Source organism: Macrobrachium nipponense, chromosome 6, assembly GCF_015104395.2.
Source record: "Macrobrachium nipponense isolate FS-2020 chromosome 6, ASM1510439v2, whole genome shotgun sequence".
NCBI lineage: Eukaryota > Metazoa > Arthropoda > Malacostraca > Decapoda > Palaemonidae > Macrobrachium > Macrobrachium nipponense.
The window spans coordinates 126,213,576-126,235,161 of record NC_061108.1 but is presented as its reverse complement, the minus strand read 5'-3'; the positions used below and the strand labels follow the sequence as shown (position 1 = coordinate 126,235,161).

Here is a 21,586-nt window from a genome sequence, read left to right as displayed (position 1 = left end):
ATATTTAGATCATGTCACTGTTTTAGTGGATATTTAGATCATGTCACTGTTTTAGTGGATATTTAGATCATGTCACTGTTTTAGTGGACATTTAGATCATTCATTTTTTAGTGGACATTTATATCATGTCACTGTTTTAGTGGACATTTAGATCATGGTACTGTTTTAGTGGATATTTATATCATATTACTCTTTTAGTGGACATTTAGATCATGTTACTCTTTTAGTGGACATTTAGATCATGTTACACTCTTTTAGTGGACATTTAGATCGTGTTACTCTTTTAGTGGACATTTAGAGCATGTCACTGTTTAAGTGGATATTTAGATCATGTCACTGTTTTAGTGGACATTTAGATCATGTCACTGTTTTAGTGGACATTTAGATCATGTTACTGTTTTAGTGGACATTCAAATCATGACACTCTTCAGTGGTCATGCAGATAATGACTATCTATGCATGCAAAATAAAATGCCAGTCTTACGGGCTGCTCTATGAGCCAGAACCCGTGTTGGCATAAGGCCATCTCAATCAAAACAGGAACCTGAACTCCATCTCCCTCCTTCAGGTTGGTTTTGACGACGAAGGGAAGCTCCAGGCCCTGAGGGTAGACATGACTTCAGACGCTGGTCATGTGGCGAATGAGCACTCCGTAGCCTTCCTCATGGGAGCCATCCAGAGCACGTATAACGTTCCTAACCTCATTTACAACGGCCATATCGTCAAGACTGACACCGCTGCTAACACCTTCTGCAGGACACCCGGTAATTAGAGGTTTCTAAATCTCTGGTTTTCTTCCTACTTGAAGTTGCAAATTATTATTATTATTATTAGATATTTTTTTCAGTTTTGAAACCGAAAAAAATATGACAATGGCCACAATTAGATCTTTCACAACTTGTGGCGAAGGTGGTGTTGCAACTCTCTCTCTCTCTCTCTCTCTCTCTCTCTCTCTCTCTCTCTCTCTCTCTCTCTCTCTCTCTCTCCGATTACAAAATGAAGTTTCACACTTACATAATAGTCTATACTCTCCTCTCCTGGATTAGCGAAAATGAAGTTTCCACACCATTAATGTCTCCTCTCTCTCTCTCTCTCTCTCTCTCTCTCTCTCTCTCTCTCCGATTACAAAATGAAGTTTCACACTTACATAATAGTCTAATAGTCTCTCTCTGGTTACGAAATGAAGTTCCACACATTAATAGTCTCTCTCTCTCTCTCTCTCTCTCTCTCTCTCTCTCTCTGCATGACACTCACAAGTCTTCCTTACGCCTCCCCAGGTCACGTGGAAGCCACGGCAACCTTAGAGAACATAATCGAGCACGTGGCTCACTTCCTGAAGAAGGATCCTATGGAGATCCGAGAGATCAACATGGATCCTGCAGGAGTGCCGCGTCTCATGGGTGCGCCCTTTGAGAGGAACGTCGTCGCGGAGGACATCTTCCCTCTCCTGAAGGAGAAGGCGTCTCTCGAACAGAGGACTCGAGACGTGGAGAGCTTCAACTCTGTGAGGATTGGCAATCGGTTGTTCTTGTTGACCCTTAAACACTTCATAATGCTAATTATCATGAATTATCATTATCATTAATTAAAGTGTAAAATATCTACAATACTTACGTCTTCATTTGCTTGGCCGTAGAACGTTTGATCTGTATATATTTTATACCTTTTCCAATGTGCGTGACGAAGATAGTCGTCCACTCAAAGTATAACATTAACCTCTTAGGGTTTATACATATCTTGGCATCTTCGTTATCATTTCAAGTCAGTGGACCCAAATCCATACTCCGTGTTCAGACACGTGGACAAATATAGTATAGTCTCTTATGCACCCATATTCTGTACATTGGTTTAAGTCAAACATTACCAGAATGTATAAAGAAAACTGCACTGGACACACTAGTGTTACTTCAGTCGTTTAATTCCTCTACTTATACAGAATGATTACCCTTACAAAATCTTAAATCTTATGTATGTTTAAATCATTCGCGTATTAGTTATATCCTTCAATAGATTCGTATCCATGTCCAAATATGATGGGAGTCAAATTTTGTCCTAATGTCTCACAGGAAAACAAATGGAAGAAGAGAGGGATTTCCGTGATTCCCCTCTGGTATGGATTCGACTACCATGACATCTTCAAATACGGAATTCAGGTCGCCATCTACGAGCGGGATGGGACAGTCGCTATCTCCCACGGTGGAGTGGAGATGGGGCAAGGTATCAACACTAAGGTATGTTGTTGCAGATTTCTTTTATTTGTTACTGGCGATAAGATTAACATAAGCTTCACGCAGCCAATGCGAAATATAAGAATAGAAGATCATTTTGGAATATCCATTGTCACGTGAAGTGATACAGAAAGAATTCATTAAGTTCTGCCATTCCTGAGTTTGTGATTGTCATGTTAGAAAAATTATTCATAAATTCATAAATTATTTAACTAAAAGGAGAGAACTACCTGATAGCGAGACCTACCTTGGTTTGTTCCCATCACCTGTCATCCCTGTAGCTAGCTGAAAAATAATTATTAAATCTTAAGCGATATTCTCACCAATTAAGGTATGGACTGTGCTGAGATAATCATGAAGGGTGAAGAAGTAGGAGATGAGATAATCCTGCTGAAGGATGGGTGTTGGAAGTGTTGAAATTAATATTGGCAGTCTTTAAAAGGAGGTGTGTAGAATTTAGATGGAACTAACTCCTGGAGTCATGTTCCTTTGAAGTAAGTGAGTTGAAGATCAACAGTGAATGAGAGCTATTGTCTGTTATGTTAGGGTAGGTCTTGTCTTGAACCAGGCTAAATATTCACAGTCACTATTATTCTATTAAAATGTATCCTCCGTGGAGAGTAGTGCCAATGTAGGCATAGCTTACTGTTCTTTGCGGCGTTCCTTCGTCCCCTTGATGCAACCCATTTCATTCCTTTTACCATATCTCCGTTGATAGTCTTACTTTCCACCCACTCCTAACAAGTTCTTTGTTGGACGAGTGGGTTACATGCTCGCCTACCGATTCGGCAGTCGTGAGTTCGAATCTCCACTCTGCCAACGTGGAATCAGAGAAATTTATTTCTGGTGGTTAGAAATTCATTTCTCGATAGAATGTGGGTGGGATCCCACACTAAGCTGTAGGTCCCATTGCTAGGTAACCAATTGGTTCCTAACCACATTAAAATATCATATCCTTCAGGCCAGCCCTAGGAGAGCTGTTAACCAGCGCAGTGGTCTGGTTGAACTAAGATGTAGTACTTAACTTTTAAAGGGTTAACCCTTTCCTAACAACATTATTTTCAGCGCTGAATGATTTCGTAGTTCCAGCTCTCAAAATTTTATATTCCAATTAAATCATATATTCCAGTTCCCATTCCAATTATAATGTATCCTTTCCACAGGTAGCCCAAGTAGCAGCATATACTCTGAGGGTTCCCTTGGAACACATAGTCATCAAAGCAACTGACACAATGGTTGGTGCCAATTCTGTCGTGACTGGAGGTTCCTTTGGATCTGACTTGTGTGCTCATGTAAGTATAACTTTGTGTAATTTATGTAAATACAAGAGAGACACTCTCTCTCTCTCTCTCTCTCTCTCTCTCTCTCTCTCTCTCTCTCTCTCTCTCTCTCTCTCTCTCTCTCTCTCTCAATTTGCCTTGTTCCCTTACTTCTGTTATGCTTAAATACTCTATAAGTTATTTTGTGTGTGCTTTCACATCTGAAATCAATCGTATCATTATTCAGAGCTCACGAAAAACAAGTAGAAGTCAGTTTACTCATTCCAAATGTTTTTTTTTATAAACTTTTCACCGAGTCAGTATCAAGAGTAATAAATATTTTTTCTTCTAGGGCGTGAAAAAGGCAGCAGCAGCTCTGCGTCAGAGACTGGATACAGTTGAAGCCAAAATGAAGGAGGAGAATGGAAAGGAGCCAACGTGGGTGGAGCTTGTCCAAAAGGCTTTTGCCTCTGACGTTGATTTGAGTGAGAGATATTGGTAAGTCAGTGCAAAAATATTGTAATTTAGTGCCACAATTTTCCATATTCGGGGAGGAATCCTACAAACTAGTTTCTTGCTGTTGTTGTTGTTGGCGGGTAGGAAAGGTCTATGGAATGGCTTAAACAGGTCTGGAAAAGGTGTTTTGCATTGAGTTAAAGATAACAGGAATTTTAGGATAGGATATTAATGATTTATTTATTAGAATGAAAATAAAAAAATAAATATAATGTGCATGTTAAACAGTACAGAAAAATTAGTTCTAAAAAAGTATAGCGTATTTATTTTAATTTTCGTTTGTGAAACAGGGCTTTATTTTAGATTTTAGCAAGTTTTAATTTTTGCTAAAATTCAGGAATATAATGTTTAAGATGCAGGAATATAATGTTTACAACTTATGCATGAGAGGGAAAACCTTGCATCCATCCTGAGTAAACTGGAGGTCAGATTACACCTTGTTTTTACTGTCTGTCTGTCATTCCTCAGAGCTCTAGGGGAATGATATCTTCCGAAGTGGTATGCCAGTCGTACCATGCAAACCACATTTTGTATCTATTTTCTGTTTAAATTCTGAGTTTCCAATAGAACTAGACGGTTTTACAGCAAGTTTACTGATCTGACGGGTGTTATCTTTGGGCTTTGAGTCCCGAGTGTATAATTTACTTAAAAAATTGGTCTGGGCAAATATAAATGTGATGTAATTCGTTTCTGAATTCAAACGCCACATTTAAATTGTTAAGCCTAAGTCGTTATCTCATTTGCAGTTCACTGATCAACTTCAAGTTTCATTTATATTTGCGTGACTCTACAGAAAAGAAGGATTACAACATTTTATGCTGTTCTAGATTTTTCGTTTTTCTTGAACCACTAGTATTTGAGACTACATTTTATGACAGGGTTTTAGTCCGAATAGTGATATTTACAACTAAAACATCATTGTGATGTTATATGATAATACCATCCCTGTGGTTCTTCCTTTGATAAGCCTAAGCGACTGGAAGAAGATCCATTTAAAACTCGCGCAAATTTCCTTTCATAAAGGATTCTCATGGGGTTGCAAGATTTGATTAGTTCTCCAGGTCAAACAGAATTTTGTGAATAGAATGGTTTTGAAATAACCATAGGTAGCATTGTTACGAAGTACTGGCTCTATTTTGAAGTCTTAGAAATAGGCAAAAGTGCTAGAGAAAACAAACATGATTATTGAAATTTGTGTGAAAAAAAAACAAAAATTTCAACTCGGTTTTTCTCGTATGTCATTTTTCTTTAAGTGCATGTCTTCTGCTCAGCGTGACCAGTGTCACTAAATAAACAGCTCAAGTTAAAAGACATTAGACTAATGGTTTCCAAGATATGTCAATTTCGTATCATAATGTTTAGAGTTGCTTATTGCCCAAATATGATTGGCAGTATATCTTAGTTTAACCAGGCCACTGAGCTGACTAACAGCTCTCCTAGGGCTGGCCCGAAGGATTAGATACTTTTACGTGGCTAGGAACCAATTGATTGCCTTGCAACGGGACGTACAGCTTAAGGTGGGATCCGAACCACATCATATCGAGAAGTGAATTCCTATTCGCCAGAAATAAATTCCTCTGATTCGGTAGTCGAACTAGCGACTACCGAATTGGTAGGCGAGCACGTAAACCACTCGTCCTTCGAGGAATTATGATTGGCAGTGAAAGTGTGTACTCAAAGGAAAAATATAGGTCGTTTAGCGATGAAGGATTGCATGAAGTCGAGCAGTTTAGTCAGTGGCACAAATTACCCTTGTCTAAACTACGAGTATATATGGTGCATTAGAGCCTCAAAAAAAAAAAAAAAAAAAAAAAAAAAAAAAAAAAAAAAAAAAAAAAAAAAAAAACCACTCAGCACTGGTATGTTGAAGAGTGATCTTCTTAAATGTGTTTATAAATCGACTTGGTGATGGAGTACTTAAAGTGAAGGGAGGAAAATGGAAGAAGAGAGAGAGTCAGTCAAATCTACTATAGTGCCGTCCTTCATAGCAATTTGGATTACTCTCTAAAGTAATTTCCCTGTAATTGAATAGTAATTGTTCATGAAACAAGGTTTTCACACACACTTGAAGGCCTCTCATTCTGTCTATGAAATTGTGAAATATAAGATTTATGTTGGTTTTAGAGGCCTGACAGAGTTTTAGTATGTCATGTGTTGCATGGCAAAGAATTTATCGTTATAATTATGATTATGATTATTGAACCAAACAAAAATTTCTTTCGGGTTTCTTCTGAAGATTGAAAAATAAACGAGCAGAAGACTGCTGGGCCTTGACCCAGGCTGCCAACCTACACATCTCTTGAAAAAGGGCCACAGATAGGGCCTGAAAGTACTCGAGTGTTGAGTAAAATAAAATGTAAATATTTAATAAGTAAACACGTCATACACAGTAATTTTGTGGGCTTCTTTTTCATTATTATTATTATTATTATTATTATTATTATTATTATTATTATTATTATTATTATTATTATTATTAAGAAAGCTCTCCATTTCTTGTTTCCAGGACTGCTAAAAGTGAACATCCAGAACGTTACGACATCTGGGGCGCCACTTGCCTGGAAGTGGAAGTCGATGTCCTAAGTGGTGTATACATGGTAAGAACGTTTATGGTTATTATATTATCAAATAAACATTTACATCTTCTCCATTAACGTTCAGCCTTACATACAGAACACTACAGATCAGTTAGTTCTATGTCAACCGTCAATGTTAAAACAGAAATGAGCACATCCTGATGTTTGAAAACTAAGAGCAAAACATTACGGAATAATTAGGCGTGAGGTTGGGGGGGCCTGTTTCTGAGTGACCGTAAATCAACTCCTGTTCATCCCCGTAGGGAGGTAATGCCGTCATTTCACCTCATGCGGTGCACTGAAGGCGTTACTTAAGGTTCTTTGCATCGTGCCTTCGGCCTTTAGCTGCAACCACTTTCTTTCCTTTTACTGTGCTTACTTTCATATTCTTTCTTCCATCTTACGTTACACCCTCTCCTAACACTTGATTCATAGTGCAACTGAGAGGTTTTCCTACTGTTACACCTTTCAAACTTTTTACTGTCAATTTCCGTTTTAGCGCAGAGTGACCTTAGCATGCTGTAAGTCTTTTTTTTTTTTTTTTTTTTTTTGCAATTAATTGAGAATAAATGATATTCGTTCCATTTCGCGAAATATACACTTACCTTTCTCGTAAATTATTCAAGCTATTGTTGTGAACCCGAAACGAGTTTACCTTCGTCATGGTAACGTAGCAGTACCATTTTCTATTTTTTGGTAAAGTAAAAAGACAAATCTGGGAGTTGCAAAGAACCATGAAAAGAGCAACGATCGATGAAGGGTCCATGAGACATTCGCCAGTTTAGTCTGGTGTGTTAATGAGTCAGTGGCATTAACAACTTTAGAACTTTAGTGGCGTTTTGCGCTTCAAGTTAAATTATACTTTAGTCATGTGCTCTAGATGAATTGATGATTAGGGGTTTTGGTAATCATTGACTGCGACTGTCGAAATGATATAAATAATAAATAATATTATAATATAATAGATAATTTATAGTACTTCTATTCATTAACTATCTTCTATAATTATATAAATTAATTATAATATACATAAATATCAAAATCTCTAATAATATAAATAATATCTACATATATATAATTTATACCATATATAGTTAATCTAAATTATCTATCTCATATTAATCTTTAAGTACTAATATATATATCTCCATATAATTAATAAAATATATAATTATCTCTAAATCATCTTAACTTATCTACATCTATACTAATATTAATAATATATATAAATAATCTATATATATCACTATAAAATATAATCAATATCTTAATATTATATATATATTATAATAATTAATATAATAAACGATAACTATCTTTACATATTATACATATGATAACCTTATATACATACATGTGTATATACATATCTATATATAATATATATAACATATATACATATATACATTATATAATATATAAAATATATATATAAATAAATATATATATATATATTATATATATATATATATATATATATATATATATATATATATATATATATATACATTCAGTTGTATTCCACATAGGAAAATGAAAAAAGGTATATCTCAGAAAATGCCCAATAAAACAGTTTCGTCCTCCAATGGACCTCTTCTTGGAGCGTTTAATTAACGGACAAAGTCCATGTCTAACCTGCAATTTTACTAAAAGCACGAAACGCAAAAAACTGGGAAGTATAAAAAAAGTCATTAACAAAATTACCTTACCAAACTCGAGTGAGTGAAGCCCCAGAAACCCTCTCCTAATGCTTTTCCTTAATCAAACGCTCCAAGAAGATGGTCCATTGGAGGACGAAACTGTTGGGCATTTTCTGAGATATACCATTTTTTCATTTTCCTATGTGGAATACAACTGAATTACTATATCTTCGTGCCTAAGAAGATTACCAGTAATATACATATACATATATATATATATATATATATATATATATATACATATACATATATACATATATACATATATATACATATATACATATACATATATACATATATACATATATACATATATACATATACATATATATATATATATATATATATATATATTATATATATATATATTTTATATATATATATGCTTATTATGTCATTAAATAGCGCGTGCCAATATATTTAGCCAAGGCCACAGGAAAATAAAAAGAGTAGTTACCCGACGCGGCTTTTGTAGTTATTTCAACCCCGAAAATGTGTTGAAATAGCCACGAAAGCGGTCGGTGGTACTCCTTTTACTTTTCTTTTGGCCTTGGCTAAATATATATATATATATATATGTATATAATATATATAATATATATATATATATATATATATATATATATATATATGAAATTGGGGATTCATCATTCAACCTTTCCCCATGGAGACAGAGAGTCCGAGCGACAGCTTAAGAATGCTGATGTATCTTTTTGGGTGGCGTGATGTCAAAAGTTTCTACCTAGCAAATCAGTGCCATGAGAGCTTGTCTTGCAAGGTGCCTTTGTAAACTGGCTGTTAAGTTAAATGATGAATCCCCAATTTCTAAAATATATCATAGCCCTCTTTTATATAACAGATATATATATATATATATATTATATATATATATATATATATATATATATATATATATATAGTATTTATTATATATATATAATATATATATATATCTATATATATATATATATATATATATATATATATATATATATGCATATATGTATATTAGATATATATGTATATAGTATCTTTTCGCTGTGATATGTATATATATAAAAATACGACAATATACTATACTTATTATATATATATATATATATATATATATATATATATATTTATAGTATATTGTGTATTTATCACGTATATATCCACATATATGCATATCACAGCGAAGGATACAGAAGTCTACAGCACTTATTTAGAGTCCATGTCTAACCTGCAATTTTACTAAAAGCACGAAACGCAAAAAAACTGGAAAGTATAAAAAGAGTCATTAACAAAATTACCTTCCCAAACTCGAGTGAGTGAAGCCCCAGAAACCCTCTCCTAATGGATTTGTCTTCGTAGATAAAGAAAAATGAGAAGAATTAAACGGTAATAATTAAGGACACGTGGAAAGAATTACCGCTGTCACAATTTACATACACTAACAATTACAAGACATTCCTTCAACTGAAAAAGAACAGGTGTGTACTATCAATGAAAGGACTCGGTATTATGTAACGATAAATTCCATTAGCTTAAATGAAGGTGTCTGTCTGGTGGTGCTGAATTGTTGGAGGAACGTTCCCAACCACAAAATCAGCGCCTCAGTGGCATGGTCGGTTTGGTTTTGGCCGGCCACCTCGGTGACCGCGAGTTCAATTCTCAGGCATTCCAAATGAGGGGTAAGAAATGCGTATTTCTGGTGATAGAAGTTCACTCTCGACGTGGTGGTTCGGAAGTCACGTAAAGCCGTTGGTCCGTTGTTGCATAACCATACTGGTTCCATGCAACGTAAAAACACCATACAAACAAAATACAAACCAACAAAATGAGTTTTTCACGAGTTCCCTGGTTGAAAAATTTAATGTTATCCAAATTAATGTAATATGTATGTTAACTGTGACGCTACTGAGCTAAACAACACAATTAGGTTACGATACCTTGTTAGTAATGGTCGTCAAACATTGATCTGTTTATCTACAATATCCAACAACCATAATTATGCAATGTTATGTTTGCTGTAAATTAATCTCCAGGCAGCTGCCCTGCTTTGAATGTACCCGAACTCGGATAACTGTGGTATCCGGTTAAATGGACACAGTTTCAGATAACTCTGCTATTCGGACAGTTGACAGTTTTACGAACAACTGCATAGTCTAGTACAATACCTTTTTATAAGTATTAATTCATCACTGAGTCATAACCATTAGGCCTTACAGTTCTTATATTCAAAACCTTACACTTATCAAAGTGACAGCTTACAAACTTATTAAGTAAAGTATTGTGTGAAATTTTGTACCCAACATATATTAACATAATAAATATTAATATGATCAGTATATATGTAACCCATTGACTAATACAACCAAATAACAGAGTCAAACTATGGAACATATCGAGCTAACCGTAGAAATAGTTAAAAATGTATATGGATATTGAAAGCAAAAAATAATCTGTAATTATGGTATTCAATTAGTTAATTGATTCAATAACGATTTCTTGGTTTTCAATCAGTCTAGTTATATGATACAATGTTTTATTAAAGCGTTACGAAGCCTTTTTGTTGTTTAATGAAGTAAAATATATCTTAGTTTAATCAAACGACTGAGCTGGTTAACAGCTTTTCTAAGGCTGGCCCGAAGGAACAGCTATTATTACGTGGCCAGGAACCAATTGGTTACCTAGCAACGGGACCTACAGTTTAATGTGGGATCCGAACCACATTATATCGAGAAATGAATTTCTAATCGCTAGAAATAAATTCTTCTGATTCCACGTTGGCAGAGCGGAAAATTGAACCCGCCACTGCCGAATCGGTAGGCGAACACGTAACCCACTCGTCCAACGTAACTGAAGTTATGTTAACTAACCTACGAATGTAATTTGAAACCTCGTCATAAAACCAATTAGATACCTAGTCTTACCAGTTCAGCAAAATTTTTGTTATTTTCTTTCCGCAGAGGGTTAGCGCCGTCCGTACACTTCATGCGGTACACTGTAGGCACTACTTAAGGTTCTTTGCAACGCCCTTTCGGCCCATAGTTGCATTCCCTTTCATTCCTTTTGTTGTACCTCCTTTCATATTCTCCTTCTTCCATCTTATTTTCCACCCTCTCCTAATAATTGTTTCATAGTGCAATTGCGAGGTTTTTCCTACTGTTTCACCTTTAAACCCCATTCTAGACTCACAAATTTCATTTCAGCGCCGAATGGCCTCACAGGTCCCCGCGCTTGGCATTTGGCCAAAATTCTATATTCCATTCCATTCCAAGATGATGTATGCTATAGCAGTCCACTTATCGTTTCAGATAGCACGATCTATGTCTGGAAAAAGTCGAAGTAGGCTATGATCAACCCTTAGAGACCAAACCTCTATTCAATAGACCGCGTCCCAATGACACGAGGACGTCGAAAATCTATGATCACGGAGTTCCAGAACCTTCCAGGAATATTTATGATCAGAGACGAATTATTAATCATTGCTGGCTCTTTAGAATGAAAGACTTGACTATAAATAACCTTAACTCCGTGGCCGTGTCAGTATTGGTCGACTGTAATCAAACTTCTCTATAGAGTTGGCTTATATTGATTAATAATTAATCTCTGTGACAATTATGTACGCAAGTCTATGTGGATATCGGTGCGCGCTGACATACTTCCGCGCGCCGCATAGATATGTTTTAATTATGTGGCCAAATCATACTTCCTTTTAGTACACAATGAATACGTATAGATTCTCATACTTACATATAAACATTCCTATAATGTGCATTTACTCTGAAGTAAATCATATCAATGGTGTATTTTTCATTTTTAGCTCTACCAATGTTAGCCATAAGTCAGCAATAAAATGTGTTCAGTCACTATAAGTTCTTGCAAGCTATCACGCATTATTCTGAGTTTTTATCTTCATTTAGCACTGAACTTTACTTATGCAAAGTTTACCAATACCTTCATCTGCTACAACAGTTATTACTGCTGCTACAGTATTAGTAAATATTTATACCACAATGACAATGATACAATTATTATTATTATTATTATTATTATTATTATTATTATTATTATTATTATTATTTTCTGGATGAAAATGGAGCTTAGCAAGCTTTCAAGGGCCTAAGTTATCATTTTTAATAATTTTTTAAAAATGTTCAGCACAGTATTGTTTATTATTTATTATTATTATTATTAGTTTATTTATTTATTTATTTTATTTTTTTTTTTTTTTTTTTTGCTCTATCACAGTCCTCCAATTCGACTGGGTGGTATTTATACGTGTGGGGTTTCCTGGGTTTGCATCCCTGCCTCCTTAGGTAGTCCATCACTTTTCTTACTATGTGTGCCGTTTCTAGGATCACACTCTTCTGCATGAGACCTGGAGCTACTTCAGCCTCTAGTTTTTCTAGATTCCTTTTCAGGATCTTGGGATCGTGCCTAGTGCTCCTATGATTATGGGTACGATTTCCACTGGCATATCCCATATCCTTCTTATTTCTATTTTCAGATCTTGATACTTATCAATTTTTTTCCCTCTCTTTCTCTCAACTCTGGTGTCCCATGGTATTGCGACATCAATGAGTGATACTTTCTTCTTGACTTTGTCAGTCAACGTCACGTCTGGTCTATTTTGCACGTATCACCCTATCCGTTCTGATACCATAGTCCCAGAGGATCTTTGCCTGATCGTTTTCTATCACTCCCTCAGGTTGGTGCTCGTACCACTTATTACTGCAAGGTAGCTGATGTTTCTTGCACAGGCTCCAGTGGAGGGCTTTTGCCACTGAATCATGCCTCTTTTTTTTGTACTGGTTCTGTGCAAGTGCCGGGCATTCACTTGCTATGTGGTTTATGGTTTTCATTTTTCGTATTGCACTTCCTACATATGGGAGAGATGTTATTTCCGTCTATCGTACTTTGAACATATCTGGTTCTTAGGGCCTGATCTTGTGCCGCTGTTATCATTCCTTCAGTTTCCTTCTTAGCTCTCCCCTCTGTAGCCATTGCCAATTGTCATCGCTGGCTAGTTCTTTAGTCTGTCTCATGTATTGTCCGTGCATTGGTTTGTTGTGCCAGTCCTGTGTTCTTTCTGTCTTTCTCCTGTCTCTGTATAGTCTGGGTCTGTCGTCGTACTTTTATTAGTCCTTCTTCCCATGCACTCTTTAGCCACTCGTCTTCACTGGTTTTCAGATATTGCCCCAGTGCTCTGTTTTTTCAATGTTGACGCAGTCCTCTATACTTAGTAGTCCTCTCCCTCCTTCCTTTCGTGTTATGTATAGTCTGTCCGTATTTGCTCTTGGGTGTAGTGCTTTGTGTATTGTCATTGTTTCCTGGTTTCTGATCTATGCTGGGGAGTTCTGCCTTCGTCCATTCCACTATTCCTGCGCTGTATCTGATTACTGGCACTGCCCATGTGTTTATGGCTTTTATCATATTTCCGCCGTTGAGTTTTGACTTGAGTATCGCCTTGAGTCTCTGCATATATTCTTTCCTGATCGTGTCCTTCATCTCTTGGTGTTTTATATCTCCTCCTTCCATTATTCCCAGGTATTTGTATCCTGTCTCATCTATGTGTTTTGATGTTGCTCCCATCTGGTAAGCTTTATCCCTTCAGTTCTCGTTACTTTGCCGTTTTGTATGTTGACTAAGGCGCATTTTTCTATTCCAAACTCCATTCTGATGTCCCCAGATACCAATCCTTACAGTCTGGATTAGGGTATCTATTTCCTGATGCTCTTACCATACAGCTTGATGTCGTCCATGAACATCAGATGGTTGATTTTGTTGCCTCTTTTCTTGAGTTGGTACCCGGCATCCATCTTCTGTAGTACTTTTGTCATGGGAATCATGGCTACTACGAAGAGTAGTGGGGACAGTGAGTCGCCTGGAAGATCCCTCTCCTGATATTAACCTCTGCTAGTCTTATTCCAGAGCTTGTAAGTATTGTATTCCAGTTGCGCATTGTATTTTTGAGGAAGCTGATGGTGTTTTTTTCGTCTGCCCCACCCCTATATTTTTCAGGCATTCTATTAGCCATGTGTGTATCATGTCGAAGGCTTTCTTATAGTCTATCCATGCCATGCTTAGGTTGGCTTTTCCTTCTTCTACTGTTCTTCATTACCATTTTGTCTATCAGGAGCTGGTCTTTTGTGCCCCTACATTCCTTCTGCAGCCTTTCTGTTGGTAGGGGATGTGTTGTCTCCTCTAGGTAGTTGTATACCTTTCACTGATGATACCTGTTAGTAACTTCCACATTATTGGTAGGCAGGTGATAGGCCTGTAGTTTACTGGGCTATATTTACCTTACTTTGTCTTTTGTACTAAGGATGTTCTTCCTGTGGTCATCCATTTGGGTGCTTGGTGATTTGAGATACAATGCTGGAGTTGTTCTGCTATTCGTGGGTGTAGGGCCTTGAAGTTTTTGAGCCAGTATCCATGGACTTCATCGGGACCTGGGGTTTTCCAGTTTGGCATTTTCTTTAGTTGGTGTCTGACTGTGTCTGTCGTGATCTGTGAATCTTTGTTTTATTCTCCCTGTTTCTTCTTCCTTGACTTCCTGGAGCCATGTTGCATGTTTGTTGTGTGATACCGGATTGCTCCATATGTTTTCCCAGAGTCTCTTACTTGGTTCGGCTTCAGGAATTTTCTGGGTGGTTGTCTTTCCCCTCTTAGTTGGCTGTATAGTCTTTTCTGGTTGGTTCCGAATAGTTTGTTCTGTTGGTATCCCTTATTCCTGTTTATGTACCGTTGGATCTTGTGTGCTTTGGCCTTAAGCCTCTGTTTTACATCTTCTATTGTGTTGTTTAGTCCCCTCTCTTGTACTTTGTATTTCTCGTTGAGTTCCTCCCTTGTTTTCTTGCTTCTTAGCCTTTTTTCTGCCATCTCTTTCAGTTTACTCAAGTCAGATCTCATCACCATGATTTGCTTTTCCAGGCGCCTTTTCCAAGGAGGTTGCTGTTTTGCTTTCTGTTGGGTTGGTTGTGACGGTGGTGTTGTTGGTGTTCGAATCCCCCCCCCATCAGTTCTGCCTACTAATCTTGCTCCTGCATATTTGTCAAGTTATTTGTTTCTGTGATACTGGTGGTGTGTATTAGGCCCATTATTTCATTGACCTCACTTGTTTTCTCCCTTAATTTCTTGGTGTTGTAGGCTTTCATGGAGGGGATCTTTGTTCTCTCTGTATCTGTCTCCATCCATTGTCTAATCTTTTCTACCCATTCCGTCCTCTCTGTTACTTCGTCGGTGTTTCTTCGTGTGTCGTTGTTTGATACTTCATCCTCCCTGTCGTCTTCTGTGGCATCGTCTCTCAGTTCGTCTTCGTGTAATTCGTTGTCGTGTGACATTTCCCTTTCCAGTTCTTCTCTTTTTGTTGGGGAGAGCCAGTTCTTTTTCTTATTATTATTATTATTATTATTATTATTATTATTATTATTATTATTATTATTATTATTATTATTCCAAGCTTACCAATCTTCTTCATCCCATTTACTCCAGCGGATAGTACTAGTGATCATTTACACTACCACCGCCACTACTACTACTAGTAATAGTAATAATGATAATAATAATAATTATTATTATTACTACTACTTTCAGATTCGACGAGCAGACATCATAGAAGACTGCGGGAGGAGCTTAAGTCCCTACGTCGACATAGGACAGGTAGAAGGCTCCTTCGTCATGGGTTTGGGCCTCTTCACTTCAGAACTGGTGAAATTCAATCCGGAGACGGGACAGAAACTCTCCAACGGCACTTGGGTGAGTCGGAAATTGTCGTCGTGATGAGATCTGGCAGGACTTGGGGTTAAGTATATCTTAGTTTTACCAGACCACTGAGCTGATTAACAGCTCTCCTAGGGATGGCCCGAAGGATTAGATATTTTTATGTGACTAGGAACCAATTGGTCACCTAGCAACGGGACTGACAGCTTATTGTGGGATCCGAACCACAAAATGTCGAGAAATTAATTTCTATCACCAGAAATAAATTCCTATGGTGCCCTGAAGGTATTGTCTTCAACTTTATTGGCGAGACGCAGTTGTGGATGTCACCTGAAGCTGGAGATCAGACCAGAAATATCAGGATTGGGTGAATGTCACGACCTGACTCATTTCTGTGTATTTCTTTTTTTTTAATCGGGGTACTTGGTCTGCTTCAAAAACTAGGCATAGACTTTCTAAGCATGGTGCTACTGTAGCAGATGTGTGGGACCGCGTGCCTTTTTGAATATTTAGAACTATTTGTCGTTATTAGACACTGACAAAAATCTGCACAAGAGGAGGGCTTATAAAATATATTGGTAAAATTTGAGAATTCATTATAGTCACCATTAATTTTTTTTTCCACGTTGGAGACAAGAAATACTTTTATGGACTTTTTTCATACTTCCATTTCGGTAATCTAGCCAGGAGTTTGTTCTCCCAGAGTCTGTGAAAACTGCTTTGCTTCTTACATGATTTAGTTACGAAACATCCTGCTGTTATGTAACACGTGTCTTCCTCATTGGTCTCAGAAGCAAAATTGTTGTCAGATAATCGTGCTGAAGTCTTCTTTAGTGCCTAAAACCTAGCTTGTGGAGGTTATAAGCACCCCGCCCCCAACCACCCCCCCCCCCCCCCCGCCCCCCCCCCCCTTTTTTTTTTTTTTTTTTTTTTTTTTTTTGTTTTTTGCAGACTCTTTAGCTATTTCATCCTGTTATGTGATTTGACATATCTTCGTTTGGTGATTGGATTCTTGTTGTCAGTGACAAGAGATTGGTGTTTATCCAAGTAACTGAAATTGAATGGGATGCCGAGGAATTTTACAGACTAGGAAATAGTGAGAACTTTTGTTGTCGAGTGAAAGATTAGATCATTCCGTTTGGGCATATTTCCTTCTCATTGACCTGGAAATCCAGCAGATTTTCAGAAACTAGTTACATAGCCATATTTTAAAAATAACCAAAGGCTATTCTGAATGAGCAACGCCTGATACATGGTTCTTTTCTTAATTTTGGGGTATATTTCATTAATTAAAAAAATATTTATATATTAGCATAGTTCTCAAAAGGGAGAAACAAATCCAGTTATGTAACTGTGCGAATGTAATAAAAAATTGAACTTACAGTATGGTTTTATTTTGAAAATAAAACTGCACAGAACAGTTATATTTTAAAATATATCTGTAGTTACATAACTTTGGAGTTTTCTCCTTATCTGTCATTTGTAGTTTTAACTTCTTCTTCTTCTTCTTTTTTTTTTTTTTTTTTTTTTTTTTTTTTTTTTTTTTTTTTTTTGCAGGAATATAAACCTCCAACAGCCCTTGACATTCCAGTGGACATGAGGTTGACCTTTTTACCAAATGCCAAGAGCGCCAAAGGGGTACTGGGATCTAAAGGTAAAATATACCAAATTCCTTATTCATGATTTCCTTAGCATTATTGCAATCTTCAACGCCAGGTTCAGGTTCCAATTTTGGACGTTAATATAAAAGAACATTTTGGCCATATGGAATATTATTTGAACGTTTTGTAATGAACTGCATAACTAGACGTTACAAAATTAATTGATATTATTGTTTATATCTACAGCCACAGGAGAACCTCCTCTGTGCATGGCCTACTCAGTTGTTTCTGCTCTGCGTCAGGCAATAGCGTCCTTTAGGGCTGACAATGGCCTCACTGACTGGTTCGTGATGGGTAAGTGGACGTAAAAATTAATAATTATGTTAGTATTCTGAATTTGGATACTTGAAATTCCTCTCAATTGCGTTAGCTGGTTCATTTAATTTCTGTTCTTTTCTCAGTATGATTTAATAGTCATGTAACTTTTTAAAAATCATTTTTACCACCGGGTGGGACCTGTCATGTCTAGTTGTATCTTGTATTGAGGGATAATTGGCAGATGGCTTCACATAGAGAGTGCTGCGGTTTGTAAACTGATTATGTTTACTCATATTAAAATAAAATTACATTTTTCATGCATTGTATGAGAAGGTTTCTTGAAAAATAAAAGTACTACTACAATCCTAATGGGCAACTAATTTGCACGTTCAAGGAACTTAAATACAAAGAGTCCATTGAACGCCAATGAAAACCGTTAATTTATTTATCACCTGATATGAATTTTTTTTCCAGACACACCAGTTACTGTGGAAAAAGTTCACCAACTCTGCGATGTAAGACCAGAGCAACTTCACCTCTGAGACCAGAGCAATTTCAACTTCATGCATGATCAACTGCAAACCAGAGGCTGTTGGTCGTGTCTTAGATTAATATTATTCACGTATTTACTCTCGCCAGCTTTCATTTTATCTCTGTGATATCATAAATCATTGGCATTATTTAATACACACACATTCCCTTGTGTAAAGTAACCGTGGGTTTTTCAAAGAAGGGGCTCGATGATCATGAAAACGTATATTTAAGGCTTTTTCTAGTTTTGGTAAGGTTATGAAATAACTTATAGGTATATTGAGCGTCACGAGGAGAGGAAGGTGACGCTTCAGAATTGTAACCTGTTTCTTTTGTACTCATGATGTTGCAGAGGTAACATGGCCCATCTCACTTGCAATAGTAGGATTTCACTGGTGACATTTGCTGTGTTTAAGAATATGAGACATTTCGAGATAAATCAGTAAATTGTTAATGACTACGAACTAGCAAATTGTTAATAATGATGACTCAGTTTTTTATTTTTGTTAAAAGAATGACTTCCTTATCCAGTTTGCTTTTGTTAGCACGGTTGTTGATGAATATTTCTATACCTTATAGTTAATAAAGCATCCAAAACAGTTTTGATGTATCATTAAGGAATGGTGAGTTTATTCTATAAAGGCAGAATGTTTGCCTTTATTTCTAAATGCTTGATCATCCCAGGACCTTAATTCGGTTTTCATATAATGTTCGTACAACCTGGGTTGTGCCATACCCTTGGTATATTAACCTTCCCCGGTCCAAGGGGGCCTAGTACCATCAGTCCACCTCATATGGTGCACTGTAGTCTTTAGGTATTACAAAAGGTTCTTTTCGGCGTCCCTTCGGCCCCTAGCTGCAACCCCTTTCATTCCTTTTACTATACCTCCAATCATGTATTTCTTCCATCTTGCTATCCACCCTTCTCCTGACATTGACAATTATTTGTAAGTGCAACTACGAGGTTTTCCTCCTTTTTCACCTTTCAAACCTACCGACTCTCAATGCGTTTTATCACCTGAATTTTGATAAATGCAAAACGATTAGCGTTACGCTGGTAAATTTAAGAACATTGGAATCAGAGTCAAAGTAATAGGGTCTGCTCAACTCGGCAGTGGGGGCGGAACTAATACTGTGACGTCAGAAGAGTAACACTGCCCGTGCTTCTCCATTGAATTACTTGAAGAACCTTTAGTTTTTATACATTTAATCCATTTCGCATGGTGTTTTTGATAAAATCTGTAAAAAGGTCACATGCTTGATGTTTTTTAATACCCTTGTTTTATTGCACATAAAATATACCAGTTTGAACACACAGCTACTCCAGCTTTCTTCATATATTTATTCTTTACTTATTTATTTACTTACCTATATACTGGTTTACTACTTATTTATTTACTTACCTATATACTGGTTTGCTGTAGTCTCTTCAAGTCCATTTTTTATAACATAACAACTCACTCTCTCTCTCTCTCTCTCTCTCTCTCTCTCTCTCTCTCTCTCTCTCTCTCCTGTCTCTCTCTCTTCTTCTTCTCATTCAGGTAGTAATATTATCAAGATTTTAAATAATTCTTAAGAAATGTATTTAGTTCTGTCACTCTGTTCATACCTCACTTTGAAAAGCAACTTTTTTTATGCTAAAGGTTAGAATGATAGATTAATTATATTTTCCAAATCATCTTAAGAATACTTATTGTTATGCAATAAATACAAAGAAAATGTGGATACAGGCAGTGTAAAAAATGGCAGTTGCATTTGCACGACTTGACCTCAAAAAAGAAAACTATATCAAAAGTATAAGAATTACATCATATACGATACAAGGTATCAAAAGATTAAATGATGAAGAAAATGATACAGGAAACACATATCCAGCAAATTTCTCATTAGCACTTCATATCACATAAATATACATCCGAACACATAAGTATACATATAACACAAACTGTATACATAAAGGTATTAATTATTCATACCTCAAACAATTATAATATTTTCGAAAAAAAGTAGAGTTATTCTTCAGTCTGGATGGATGTATCTGATGACGTTTCACAAGGGGCGGGGCTAGATTTCAGATCTCCCACGAACGCTTAATTTTTTATAATTTTTGCGTGCGTAGATAATATTTTCTGTGCGCGATTATGGGTTTGAAAGTAATTGTAATTATAATGTCATATACCAATTGAAAGGGCATTCTTTGTACTTTTACATGGTATATGGCAAAATGTAATAAGATGAAAAATTATGTAAGAAAAATGTGGTAAATATTTACATAAAATTTAAAAATTTTGGTCCGTCTTTGACCTAGAATTCCTCGAAAATTTCTGAGAAGACCTATCAATTTTATTTATGCATTATATAGTAAATTATATCAGCTTTCTAATCCATTTTTCAGTTTCTTTCTATCATCATCCCTTAGTCAGTTGCGCTACGAAACGTGAATGTATGTAGGTTGACGGATGAAGTAATTGCACATTTTTGTGCGTAGATAATTTTTCTGTGCGCGCTTGTGGGTTTGAAATTAATTGTAATTGTAATGTGCTATATATCATTTAAAAGAACATTCTTTGTACTTTAACGTAGTATACGGCAACATGCAATAAAAGGAAAATTCACATAAAAAAACGCCATCGCAAAAATAGTTATATGAAAATGTTATCGTAAATATAGTTTCACAGATATGGTCCTTTTGTAACTGATGACGTTTCACAAGGGGCGGGGATAGGTTTTAGTACCGCCTCGTGAGCAGACCCTATTACTTTGACTCTGATTGGAATGAAATGCTTTTCTCTCGAGTGACATTATACCTGGGGAGGAACACTAAGTATCCGGTTCCTTACCGGATTGTAAAGAACATGAAATATTAAACTCACAAGCGCGTGTCATAGGTTGTTGACTTATCACTGTATGGCCTTGTAAAATAAATCACAAACCGTGACATTAATTCAGACTAATTGGCATCGTTTTTTATAGACTTAAATCGTTGGTGATCAACTGAGTGTTTGGCACACTTCCTTTTACTCGATCTAGATAAAACCAGAACTCTGGATAAAACTACCTTGTGCATTTTTTTTTTTTTTTTTTTTTTTTTTTTTTGTGCTGGCAAGCACGGTTAAACATAATTTTTTTTTTTCCGAGTGCTCGGGC

At 36.2% G+C, this 21,586-nt stretch overlaps 1 protein-coding gene across 2 annotated transcripts in view; it reads left to right on the top strand.

The window, feature by feature from the left end:
• The window catches only part of LOC135216146 (uncharacterized), a 56,009-nt gene extending 36,969 nt beyond the window's left edge, over nucleotides 1-19,040 (top strand). For both annotated transcript variants that reach the window (XM_064251237.1, XM_064251238.1), the window contains exons 18-27: nucleotides 569-764; nucleotides 1,278-1,504; nucleotides 2,067-2,231; nucleotides 3,392-3,520; nucleotides 3,840-3,985; nucleotides 6,510-6,600; nucleotides 15,864-16,025; nucleotides 17,547-17,643; nucleotides 17,837-17,944; nucleotides 18,383-19,040. In XM_064251237.1, coding sequence (XP_064107307.1) covers nucleotides 569-764; nucleotides 1,278-1,504; nucleotides 2,067-2,231; nucleotides 3,392-3,520; nucleotides 3,840-3,985; nucleotides 6,510-6,600; nucleotides 15,864-16,025; nucleotides 17,547-17,643; nucleotides 17,837-17,944; nucleotides 18,383-18,450 — 1,389 coding nt within the window. In that variant the 3' untranslated portion in view covers nucleotides 18,451-19,040. The remainder of the gene's footprint in view (nucleotides 1-568; nucleotides 765-1,277; nucleotides 1,505-2,066; nucleotides 2,232-3,391; nucleotides 3,521-3,839; nucleotides 3,986-6,509; nucleotides 6,601-15,863; nucleotides 16,026-17,546; nucleotides 17,644-17,836; nucleotides 17,945-18,382) is intronic.
• Nucleotides 19,041-21,586: the final 2,546 nt, after the last annotated feature.